Source organism: Schistocerca serialis, chromosome 11 (genome assembly GCF_023864345.2).
Source record: "Schistocerca serialis cubense isolate TAMUIC-IGC-003099 chromosome 11, iqSchSeri2.2, whole genome shotgun sequence".
NCBI classification, from domain to species: domain Eukaryota; kingdom Metazoa; phylum Arthropoda; class Insecta; order Orthoptera; family Acrididae; genus Schistocerca; species Schistocerca serialis.
The window spans coordinates 190,203,811-190,217,394 of NC_064648.1; the positions used below are offsets into that span (position 1 = coordinate 190,203,811).

The 13,584-nt window shown below is 38.1% G+C and overlaps 1 protein-coding gene across 1 annotated transcript in view; it reads right to left on the reverse strand.

Moving 5' to 3' along the window:
- The window catches only part of LOC126426634 (putative sodium-dependent multivitamin transporter), a 34,999-nt gene extending 23,163 nt beyond the window's left edge, over window positions 1-11,836 (reverse strand). Inside the window, exon 1 of the mRNA XM_050088522.1 lies at window positions 11,684-11,836. Within this exon, the coding sequence (XP_049944479.1) occupies window positions 11,684-11,836 (153 nt within the window). The remainder of the gene's footprint in view (window positions 1-11,683) is intronic.
- Between the last annotated feature and the right edge of the window lie 1,748 nt (window positions 11,837-13,584).

Consider the following 13,584-nt stretch of genomic DNA (forward strand, 5'->3'; position numbering starts at 1 on the left):
ACGATCGTGCACGCAGAAGAGCGCTGCGCCAGCGACCGATTTTCATAAATAATTTTGTTCGTCTTTTTACTTTTTGTGTCGGTTTTTGTTTTTAACAACTAATTGATGACACTCTCTCTCTTGTCTTCATATGAAACACGTGTATTTTTCGGCGATGTGTTGAATGTGCTTTTGGGTGGAAATGAAAATTATATTACAAAGTGAGGTTGTTTCAATAGTGATTCGAGGTGGTTATCGACAAATTTGTAAATTGATCATGACAGTGACAACTTGACGTTTTCAACAGACGGAGAAAATTGAAAGACGGGTCGTCCTACAAAAGAAATTAGGACAGCCATGAAGACTATATTGTAATTAATACTGCGTATCTAACAAGATTATAAGGTAAATTTCAATTAGTTTCTGATGCTATTTCCGTACAGTCGCTTTTTGTAGTGTTGCCAGCCCGGTCTGCCATGCACGGTCAAATTACAGCATGATCTCAATCAATAATACGAAGTCCACCTTATCCATAACTGAAACCACCAAAATTCAAAACCCAATCAGAGTTTCTATTTTATATTTTTCACGGCAGAACCCTGAGAAAAAGGAAACACTACAATTGGCGTCCTGGTGACAGGACTTACAATCTCCGGATTTGATACAGGTGCAATTATTATAAATTTTGGACATTTGATCTCATTTTAACCACTTTATAGCATCAGAAAATTAATTTGGACTAAGTCTCATTCATTTCAATTGTAATGTTACGTGCATGAAATTTACAACAATAATTTTTCCCTGTTATTAATTCGTGTTAATTTTCATTTTCATGCTGAGGAAATTAATTTGGTAAAAAATAAAAAAAATAAAAATAAGGAAAAAGAATAACGTTCCATAAAATAATTTGCACGGACACGAAAGAAAAATTTTGGATTGAAAACTGTATATTTGACGCTACATTTGCAACATAAGACTGAAGAACAAAAAAAAAATTGATGAGTACCGAAATTTACATTTTTTCCAGTTCAAGCAGCCACCTGTACTTCCTTTATTCCGATCCATTTATTTCGCAATTATTTTTTCAAATTGTAGTTAAAATTGATTTACTATTATTGCAAATGATAGGTGAAGAGCATATTCACAGTCATTTATTTGTGAGAGGGAAATTTCAGTACCAGTTTAATAATAATTCAATTTCTAATTAAAAATCATATCGAAATATCCATTTCCATAAGAGAACTTTCAGATTTCAACACATCATATTTTAAATATATTTTTTTTTTTTGCCATTGGAAAATTTTATTTGCAATTAATTACGAAAACCACAAGATGGACGCTAGACGCGTAGAAATTGTTTCCGCGGACGAGCTTAGTGAAAGTGACACATTGCAAAACATGTCCGACAGTCAAATGAATACTGAACTTAATTGTGAGGATGTTCAAGACATAATTTTACCGGATCGATTAAGACAGCAACCCCTATTATTTAAACAGATATACAGGCGAATGGAGAGTGAGTACTACGCGACAAAACGCGACATTGACAACGTCAACTTCAGAACCAGACATCAATCAGACACGAAAAAATGACGAAACTAAGACACAGGACTCTGACATGCTCAACCAGATTCTGAAGTTACTTGGTGACCGAAACAGAAAATTTTACGAAAGATTTGACGCTTTAGAAGAGAAAAATGACAATTTAAAACGTGACATTGGGAAATTTGACACTAAATTCGATGAACTGACACGGGACATAAAACAAAATTTTGAAAAACAATCGAGACAAATTGCCGACTTGACAGAAACCACCAGTAGTCTTGAAAGGAAATTTACTGACTTATCAGACAAGGTTACGAGACAAGAAAAGGTATTTGTGGAATTCAGTGACGAGACAAAAACTGACTTACAACGATGTAATGAGAAATTTTTAACAGTAGTTTTTGAACAACAGAAAACCAGTATCCAAGTTGACGAATTACGACAGTCACACAATTCCGTAAAAACAAACCAAGAACACTTAGACCTGACAATTACAGACCTTTCAGACAGATTAAATGATGTAATATTGGAGCAGAAATGCTTACAGGAAAAGTTAGAAAAACTTGAAGACAGAGCAGATGTAGCATCTCTGAAGAATGACACAACTCTAGCAGAGAAACTTGTACGTGAATGCAAATTATGTGATGATTATTTAGATGAGAAGTTTGAGACAATGACACAGATCATTTTAGATAAGACAAAGGAACAAGTAAAGGGAGAAACAGATAATATTCAGAAAGAGGTACATAAACTTAAAGAAAATGTAATACCAAGTTTGTCAGTGATACCAAAACTCATAACAGGCAACCAAAACACAAATGAGAATCCGAATAATGCTAGACCCAGCACACAGCCGAAAATATAATTACCAATGAGTGATACAAATCCCAATGAACCATTTTCAATGCTACCACAAGATCAAAATTGCTATCAGACATCACCACATACTATGCACAGTTTGACACAAAATGTAGGACCCATAATACCATCGGGAGCAGCTGATGAAACATTAGTACGACATGGATACTTTCAGACATTTTCATGTGATGAGAAAGACAAAGTGGATCTAATTGTTTTCATCCGCTCTTTTGATGGTATTTTCCCGAGACATTGGTTAGAAGCTGATAAAATTCGATATGTTACAAATTTGTTACGTGGAAGAGCAACTAAGTGGCGAGCAGCAATGAAAAGACGATGTTTAACATTTGAACAGTTTGAACAAGCATTTCTTGAGGAATTCTGGTCGATCACAGAACAGCAAAGTTTAAAACGAGAAGTGTACAATCCAGAAATTTACAACCCAAGGAAAGAGACTTTACGTCAATACTTTGAACGCTACCTAGACAAAACATTATATTGGACAAAACCAGCAGATTTACCAGACGTAATTAGAACACTTAAAAGCCACTTACCATTTCCTTATCGTGATAAATTAATAGGAGTGTCCGGAGACAACATAAAGAATTTTTTCAGTTATGTTGATGAGACAGATGTTGTTTACAGAGATGAGATCAGGAATTTCAATCAATTGTATCCGAACCATCCAAGCAATTCACGTACGCACAACAGAAATGACAGAGGCTATTGGAATCCGCCTCCGACACCACAACAAAACACTCAAAGAAACAATTCGCACTGCACTGGGACAAATCCATTCAATATTAGGAGAAACAACTCGCAGCATTGGCAAGGAAACAGTAATTATTACTATAATTGTTATCCGAACAGTAATTACAATCAGAACAATAACAGTTATATTCAAAATAACAACAACAGAAGAAGGAATCGAAATCAGAGATCAAAGAAGAGAGGATAACAGGTAGCATCCATGATATTTTCAGAGAAACAACGTACAACAACATCCAAACATGTTTTGCAGGAATAACAGTAATGACAATACCAGTTACAGTCGTGGACGAAATAATGTATGTGGAAATCACAATGGACCACCGCCACGACACATGCAATACAGCAACCCTCAATTCCTACCTAACGGAACTCCCAATGCGACGCGAGTTAATGTCAACAACCAAACAGCTGATACTTGGGTGACGCGCGACAGAAATGTAAATATTATTGAGTTGGGCAATGAACCCAACCCGCAGCAACAACCGAATTTACCAGAAAACGAACGACGACCAAGCTAAGCGCTCGAGTTACGGTCGATAGGGAGCAGGGCGCAACGGAACCGACGATTTGTTTTCTCGGATATGATGACAGTAAGAAAATAGAAAATGAATTATATCAGGATGTAGATTTTAATAGTACCAGTAAAACAAAGAAGATTATTCAGGCTATAACACGAGTTACGATTGGTAGTTATGCAGTGGAAGTAATGTTAGATACAGGAGCAGCAGCAAGTGTCATTTCAATGTCCTTATATAATGAACTCAAACAAATAATGAACATACAAACATTGCCAGTACAGAATTGTCACTTTATAAGTACCACCGGTAACAAATCGAAGAATGTGAAATTTCAAGCGCTAATTAACTTCAAATTTTCAAATATACCACTCAATTACAATTTTCTGGTAGTAGACAAATTAGTTATGTATTGCATATTAGGGATCGACAGAAGCGTCCGATACCACGCGTCGGCTTTGACCCGTGACGTAAGGGTGTTGTCGTGTGTGACGTCATGACGGCGAGGAGTTTGGTTTGAGTGTGGCTGCCTACAGTTCTGTTTTATCTTATCTTATTTACTTTTGTGATCTGTTCTTTCTATCTCGTGAGATTTTTTTTTTTTAATTTAAAAACACTTATTACTTATTTTAATTATCTGTTTCCTCCAATTTCTGTTTTAGTTTATTATATTTATCTTTCTGATATGTTCGTTCTAACCCGTGAGATTTTTTTTTTTAAAGACAAAAAGCACTAATCAGCTACAGAAGCATCTTTATCTTCTACGGGTTGCAGGGGTTACGACCCCTGGGGAGGTGGGTGGGTATTCATGCATGGCTGTCTTCACTTACACGTTGTAGCTACGCAAGGCATCTAAATTTGTTTATATTTAGTTTGCCCCCCACCCAAAACACTCCATTTCCAGCGCTTGTCCCGTTAGTGTCATTAGGTTTCTTGTGGAAAGTGTGTATGTTTGTTTTAGTTTCCGCCATATTTGTGACGTCATGGGTCAAAGCAGACGGGCGGGATCGGACGCTTCCGTATTTCCCATATTAGGAATTGACTTTTTGAACCAATATCAAGCAATCATAGATTTAGGAAAAGGGAAATGTCATTTAACCGTAAACCAACAACAACTGACAATAGAGTTAACACAGGGTACAAACTTAAACAGTAAACAAGGTAAGTTCGAACAGTTACATTTTGTGTATCCACCAGCAACAAACATATGTGATTTAACTTTTAATGAAGCTGTAGCTCAGGAATTATACCTAATGATTTATATGAAAAATGCACAGAATCTGAATATCTGACAAAGGTTCAAAATGGCTCTGAGCACTATGGGACTCAACATCTTAGGTCATAAGTCCCCTAGAACTTAGAAGTACTTAAACCTAACTAACCTAAGGACATCACACACACCCATGCCCGAGGCAGGATTCGAACCTGCGACCGTAGCAGTCCCGCGGTTCCGGACTGCAGCGCCAGAACCGCTAGACCACCGCGGCTGGCTCTGACAAAGGAACAACAACTTGAATTACTTGAAGTTTTGCAGCAATTTGCTGAGGTATTTGTGGAGAAACCTCGAATTATTAGAGGCTATACTTATGAGATGGATGTTAAACCACACAAAACATACTGTAGAACATATTATAATATTCCTTAGTCAAAGAAACCCGCAGTTTTGAAAGAGATTGAAAAAATGCAAGCTTGGGGTATCATTGAAAAGGTCACATTCACCATATTGCAGTCCGATCCTAGCAGTTAATAAAGAGGATGGTAGTGTAAGGTTAGTGCTGGACGCACGAGAAATTAACAAAGTTATAATCCCAGTCAACACACGACCGACAAATTTGGAAGAACAACTTTTAAAATTTCATAATGTACAGTATTTAACCAATATCGACCTCCGCTCATCGTTTTGGCAGGTGAACCTCCATAAAAACAGTCGTAAATACACTGCATTTCTATGTGAGGGACGTAATTATCAATTTTGTGTTCTACCCTTTGGTCTACGAGTGAATGCTGGAGTATTTATTGAAGCCTTAGATGCTGTTCTTGGACCACAATTGTTATCGCAAATCACAGTTTATGTTGACGACATTGTCATTGCCACCACTACTTGGGAAGAACTTGTTAATCTTTTGAAGCAACTTCTGACTAAATTTTCTGACGCAGGTGTCACTATCAATTTATCAAAGACGAAATTAGGGAGGGGAGACATCAAATTCCTTGGTCACATCATATCAACTGAAGGCATCTATCCAGACTCAAGAAAAATTGATGCAATAAAGAATTTTCCATCCCCACAGAATCGTAAACAACTCAAAGCCTTTCTTGGTCTATCTTCATTCTTTAGGAAATTTGTACCCTACCACCTTCTTAACAGTCCACATCTTCTATCTTTACTCAAAAGAAATAATATTTGGAAATGGACAGAGTTCTGTCAGACAGACTTTGAAGCGATTAAGAATGCTTTAGTTAATGCACCGTTGTTATGTCATCCTGACATGACATCAGACTTTTGCCTAGTAATAGATGCTAGTTCCTATAGGCTCGGAGGATTTTTATTCCAAATTCATGTAGAAAATGAACAAACAATCATCAAACCTATAAGTTTTGCTAGCCGCACGCTCACTGAATGCGAAAAGTCATATTCAGTGACCGAGCGCGAAACACTTGGCATAGTATGGGCATTTTGCAAGTTTCGCTACTTTCTATGGGGAAAACGTACTAAGCTTTATACTGATCATCAAGCTCTTTCTTTCCTGCTATCATGCAAGTTATTACATTCACGTCTTGCACGCTGGTGTGCATCACTACAAGAATATGATTTTGATATTATATATATAAAAGGAGAATCCAACATTATAGCCGATGCTCTATCTCGTTTGCCACAAGGCCTACAAAAATTTTCAGATGTGACAGAACAAACATCAGATTTCAAAATTTTACTCATGTATGACGGTACATTTGCACCTTACTACAAAAACATGTGCAGGAAGCTAGCCATATTGCATGACAATGATCCCAGGTGGATCCAGAAAAAGAATAAATTACGTGCAGGAACAGACCCACATCTTGAAAAATATTACACATTACACAAAGAAGTATTATTTCACCGACGAAACCCGGAATCACAGCATTCGTGTGTTTGCTTACCTGAAGCTCATGTCGATGATTTTATTTTATTTACACACAGAACTTGGGGACACTATGGTGTAACCAAATGTACAGATAAGATTATACAATATTGCTATTTTCCAAATTTAAGGCGAAGAGTATTGAGTAATATTAGGAAATGCATCATATGTCAGAAAGCCAAATATTCTAATCGCACAAGCATGAATGAATTGCATCCAATCATACCTAAGAGGCCATTACAGCTAATTTCTTTAGATATTGCAGGACATTATCCACAAGCACATGGAGGAATGAAATACATCCCTGCTGTGTTAGATGTTTCCACAAAGTATTTAAAATTATATGCTTTATGTTCAGTTTATACCACTGCTATTACCAGACGTCTATTAACAGATTATTTTGTAAGAATAGGAAAACCTGAAGTTATGATCACGGATAATGCAGCATATTTTACCAGTTTAAAATGGAAGTCTTTTATTGAAGAACAGAATGTTAAACATATTTTAATTTCAAGATTTCACGCGGCAGGAAACCCAGTAGAAAGAACATTTCGGGAATTTGGACAGTTTATGAGAACACACACACCAGAGCAGCACACAAAATGGGTAGAATACCTGGCACCATTTGAACAAATAGTGAACAATTTAACTCACATTTCTACTGGATACACACCAACTGAATTAATTATGGATAAAACAGAAAGAAATGAATGGACAGACCCTCTACCTAAATTTACAGCAACAACAAATCATGTTAGTTTAGAAGAAAAGGTAAGACAAGCTTACACAACATTATGTGACAAAGCTAAGGAAAGAAAGCAGAAATATGACAGAGGTGTCAGGAAAGCACAAACATTTCAAGTTGATGAGTTAGTTTTACTAAGAACACATCCTTAAACCCACAAAACTGAAACATTTAAACAGGAAATGGCAGATCTTATACTCTGGACAATACCGAATTGAAAATATTCCACACCCTGGCTGTTATTCATTAGAATATCCATTAACACATAAACCCAGAGGTCTACATCCACACAGACATTTGAAAAAATACATACAGTAAAATGTTAGCCAATGAGAAGAAGATAATTAATATGATATACAGTTATGATGAGCCCACATTTAAGTTATACAGATACTTACAATCTAATGAATGCAGGTAAGTCTAGAAAGCAATGTGAACCATGCAATAGCTAATTAGATATTTGGTTATAAGAGGAGTTGCTATTGAGGCATATACACATTAGAGGAGGCAGAAAACTGAATACAATTATTTTCTTTAGGAGGCATGTGATAATAGTAATGTTGATATGAGAGATGTGAGTGACTGAATGGGATGAGTGAATGTAATTTTAGTTTAATAAGAGGATAAATAGTAATAAAACATGCTGAGAAATAAGTATGTTATTTCGTGAAGAATGAATAATGGTTGAGTAATTGAGAATATGTTGAGAGGAGAGAAACTAGATTTGAATGCTATATCACATGTACTCATGGAATACAGAATGAAAGTAGTGGAAAGAATATTATTTATTGAAAGATTGGTATGCCTGAGATAGTAACATATGTGATGTCTTCTATATTCTTATAACTACAGGTGAAAGTACAGATTTATGTGGAAAGAATTATTTACAGCAGCCACTGTTGGAAATATACCAGAAGATTTAAATCTATAACACTTTAACACTAAACTAATGGGAACTTGTAATGAAATTTTTGGAGTTATGTAGGCTTGACACTTCAGATTGGAAGAATTATTTAAGAGAACATATTTAGCAGTCATCTAATGATATAATTAAAGCTCATCTACTGTACTGAACTAATGCACTATTAAATAGAAAGGAGTACACAAAACATCAGTCCTCTGTTGTGGCTCATACTCTCATCCCTCCCTTAGAAAAATTTATACATGATGATGAAATATTTGACATTATATAATTCGTAATTATCTGACAGTATGGAGAGACATACACACATATTTATTTATGAATAGAATTTTACAGGTACCACAAGGTAAATACAGAATAGATATACAGCATGGAACACAGCAGCAATTATCTAAGAAGATTTATTTATTTATTAAGTAAAACATTTATTTATATTGCTTGATACTCATGAAAGGAAGGAGATGAACTACACAAACTTTATAAGAACATGATTGACTTGAACTAGATATGTGTGTGTGTGTGTGTGTGTGTGTGTGTGTGTGTGTGTGTGTGTGTGTGTGTGTGTGTGTGTGTGTGTCTGTGTGTGTGTGTGTGTGTGTGTGTCTAGTTCAATATAGAAGAATTAGAAACAGTATTAGGTATAGGAACTTTTACATTATATTAAGTTAACATGTATTTTATTTATCATATTTTATTTTGTGTAGTCCACTGTAGGAGATGACTTTACTAGTATTTATGAAGTAGTTAGCAACCATCCCATGAACCTATCCTCCTACAGAGGGCTGTCTTGAAGCTTGAAATATGTGTAAATTTTATTCCAGGAGACAAGATGAATTTTAAATTGAATATTCTAGCGAGTTGCCACAATTATCTTCAAATGTTGCAAGTGTAACGAGAAAAAAAAAGGAATGAAAGAAAAAAGAATGAGCTAACAAATAAAATGTATATTTCAATCTGAATGTAATGTAATTCACATGTCAGCGCAATGATATTGAATGTAACGTAAAAATTTACTATATTTATCACTTAATTCTGTATATGTACTATATGACAACAATGTAACTATCTAATGTAATGATTAATTGTAAATATTTGTATATTTATGTACTTACTATATCAAGAAATGTATTTTAATGAGATGTTAATGAACTGCAAAGGACTTGTGCATATAGCACATGATTCATATAAATGGAACTGAAAATGCAAAGAAGAAACCAACGTGATGGAACACTGGTCAAGAAATATTTACGTAGTGCCTATATGTCTTGAAGTGTATGGTCTTCAGGTTGGTGTAAAAGACAAGCTCATCACCTGTCGTAGGCAGTGAGGTGTTTCCTTTATTTTTTTTTTTCTTTATTGAATTTCAATTCCCCCCGAAGGGGGCAGCCTGGCAGCAGCTTAGTACGCCGCTCTTCAGCCTACAGATTTTGTGACAAAGATCAGGAGAACAAATAATAATAAAAAACAGGCGATAAAATTGGGGACTTAGAGAGTAACAAGGCGAAAAGAAATCATGGAACTTAAAACAAACAACAGAGGGATGATAATGCTAATAAAAATACATACGAAGCAGACAGGGAAAACAGTAGACAATTAAAAAACACGGCGACAGTCTGGATTCTGTTCGCAAAAGACATGAAATTCACACCAAGCAACAGCATGGTTTCTGTTCGCAACACGAGAAAGACAAACAACACTGAATAGTCACTGGAACACTGCACGAAAAAGGTGGCAAATGTGACACCACAGTCGAGAGCAGGTGTGGGGAAACTGGACAGAAGATGGGAAAACAAAAAAGGGGGGAAAGGAGAGTAAAAGCGAAGGTGGGGAACCGGGAAAGGAGCTGATGGAGGATGAGGACCCATAAGAGGGGTGGGGGGCAGACGCGACTGGGAGGGGGGTAGGCAGAGGAGGGGAATACAAAAGGACTGGGGGGAGAAGGGAGGTAGGGAGAGGTTTAGTGGGGAGGAAACAGGACGGAAGGGGGGGGAAGAGGGAGCCCAGGGAAAGGACAGAGGAAAGGAGGGGGAGGGAGGATCAGAGTTGATAGGAAGGATAAATGGAGGGAGAGAGGGCATCATCCGGGAGGGGGAGTTGATGGAAGCCATGAGGTGTTTCCTGTGCCCTCATTGACCATTTATACCCCGGTACACGCCACCAAAATTCGACTGCTGGAGATCACAATTTCGTGTTGACACATTGCACAAACTTTGGATTTTCTTCAAGTCACACGCAAGAGATCCAGGCAGTACACACACACTCAGAATCCGATACTACGTTTAAAGACATTGGAGCAATATAATAGAAACATTTATTGTTCGAATTAAATCCATTGTAAACACAAATCATGTGATTGTGAACTGAATTCAAACGCTGTGCTAAGCAACGATAATACGCTGCAATTCAAAGACATTAATGTTGCGACTCCAAAAGAAGAAACACACCGGAAAGACTGTATATAAAGACTGATAAGCAAAGAGCAAATTTCTTATTTTCTCATATATATATGTATCTATGTAAATTTTCTATACTGCCACGCTCGCTTGCGGAGCGTGTCAGTAGTGGAGGCATTGTAATGGTACATTGACTACCGCTCCTCCGCCAATACAAAGATATAATTTACAATCGCGCACGCAGAAGAGCGCTGCGCCAGCGACCGATTTTTATAAATAATTTTGTTCGTCTCTTTACTTTTTGCGTAGGTTTTTGTTTTTAACAACTAATTGATGACACTCTCTCTCTTGTCTTCATACGAAAGACGTGTATTTTTCGGCGATGTGTTGAATGTGCTTTTGGGTGGAAATGAAAATTATATTACAAAGCGAGTTTGTTTCAATAGTGATTCGAGGTGGTTATCGCCAAATTTGTAAATTGATCATGACAGTGACAACTTGAAGAAGTTTTCAACAAACGGAGAAAAGAGAAAGACGGGTCGTCCTACAAGAGAAATTAGGAGGACAGCCATGAAGACTATATTGTAATTAATACTGCGTATTTAACAATATTATAAGGTAAATTTCAATTAGTTTCTGATGCTATTTCCGTACAGTCGCTTTTTGTAGTGTTGCCGACCCGGTCTGCCATGCACGGTCAAATTACAGCACGATCTCAATCAATAATACAAAGTCCGCCTTATCCGTAACTGAAACCACCAAAATTCAAAACCCAATCAGATTTTCTATTTTATATTTTCACGGCAGAACCCCGAAGGAAAAGGAAACACTACAAGTCCTGTGGTGGCGCGGATGGCTAGCGCGGGCGCGTACAGCACTATGCCCATGTAGAGCACCATCTGCAGCGAGAAGGCAATGCTGGCGCACAGCCGGGCCGCCACGCCGAAGCGCATCTCCAGGTACTGCAAAAGCTGAGCACCGGCCATGGCTGTCAATATGCTCGTGCTCATACGCACACCACAGCCGACAAAGGCATACGCGGTCAAAAGCACAAAATGGAGCCACGCATTAACATGAAGTTCTGCTTCAAATTAGGGAATGAAACGACCGAAATTCATCGAATACCAATGCAGGGCTGCAGTATCGAAGCAGGGGGTAAAATGTATAGTCGTGGACAAAACGAGCGAAACCCCTGGCCTTTTCGTTATGCTGATTCGCACAGCTTTAAAGTCTGCTACACAGCGTATCAGGTAAGGCGACGAAGTGCTACCAACATACTATGCACAGGCGTGAAATTGAAAAATTAGCCGAAATTTGTCAGACTGTTTTCAATCAAGTTTAAGACTCTATTAATACTGAAACTTCCTGGCAGATTAAAACTGTGTGCCCGACCGAGACTCGAACTCGGGATCTTTGCCTCTCGCCGGCAAGTGCTCTACTATCTGAGCTACCCAAGCACGACACACGGCCGGTACTCACAGCTTTACTTCTGCCAGTATCTCGTCTCCTACCTTCCAAACTTGCCAGAAGTAAAGCTGTGAGTACGGGGCGTGAGTCGTGCTTCGGTAGCTCAGATGGTAGAGCACTTCCCCGCGAAAGGCAAAGATCCCGAGTTCGAGTCTCGGTCGGGCACACAGTTTTAATCTGCCAGGAAGTTTCATATCGGCGCACACTCCGCTGCATAGTGAAAATCTCATTCTGGAAACATCCCCCAGGCTGTGGCTAAGCTGTGTCTCCGCAATATCCTTTCTTTCAGGAGTGCTAGTTCTGCAAGGTTTGCAGGAGAGCTATTGTAAAGTTTGGAAGGTAGGAGACGAGATACTGGCAGAAGTAAAGCTGTGAGTACTGGGCGTGAGTCTTGCTTCGGTAGCTCAGATGGTAGAGCACTTGCCGGCGAAAGGCAAAGGTCCCGAGTTCGAGTATCGGTCGGACACACAGTTTTAATTTGCCAGGAAGTTTCATATCAGCGCGCACTCCGCTGCAGAGTGAAAATCTCATTCTATATTAATACTGATTAGTGTGTTAACCACAACACCTAAATATAAGATAGAAATGAAAGAATAAACGCTAGGTAGGTCTCTAGAAGGGCGTAGCGATCCAAAGGGTTGGAAAAGGGCACAGGTTATCCCCGTCTTCAAGAAGGGACGTTGAACATATGTGCAGAACTATAGACCTATATCTCTAACGTCGATCAGTTGTAGAATTCTGGAACGCGTATTATGTTCGAGCATAATGACTTTTCTGGAGACTAGAAATCTACTCTGTAGGAATCAGCATGGGTTTCGAAAAGACGATGGTGTGAAACCCAGCTCGCGCTATTCGTCCACGAGACTCAGAGGGCCATAGACACGGGTTCACAGGTAGGTGCCGTGTTTCTTGACTTCCGCAAGGCGTTCGATACAGTTCCCCCACAGTCGTTTAATGAACAAAGTAAGAGCATATAGACAATCAGACCAATTGGGTGATGGGATTGAAGAGATCCTAGATAACAGAACGCAGCATGTCATTCTCAATGGAGAGAAGTCTTCCGAAGTAAGAGTGATTTCTGGTGTGCCGCAGGGGAGTGTCGTAGCACCGTTGCTATTCACAATATACATGAATAGTGCAGGGAATAGCAACTGAATCTCAATGTAGACAAGTGTAATGTGCTGCGAATGCATAGAAAGATAGATCCCTTATCACTTAGCTACAAAATAGCAGATCGGCAACTGGAAGTAGTTAATTCCATAAATTA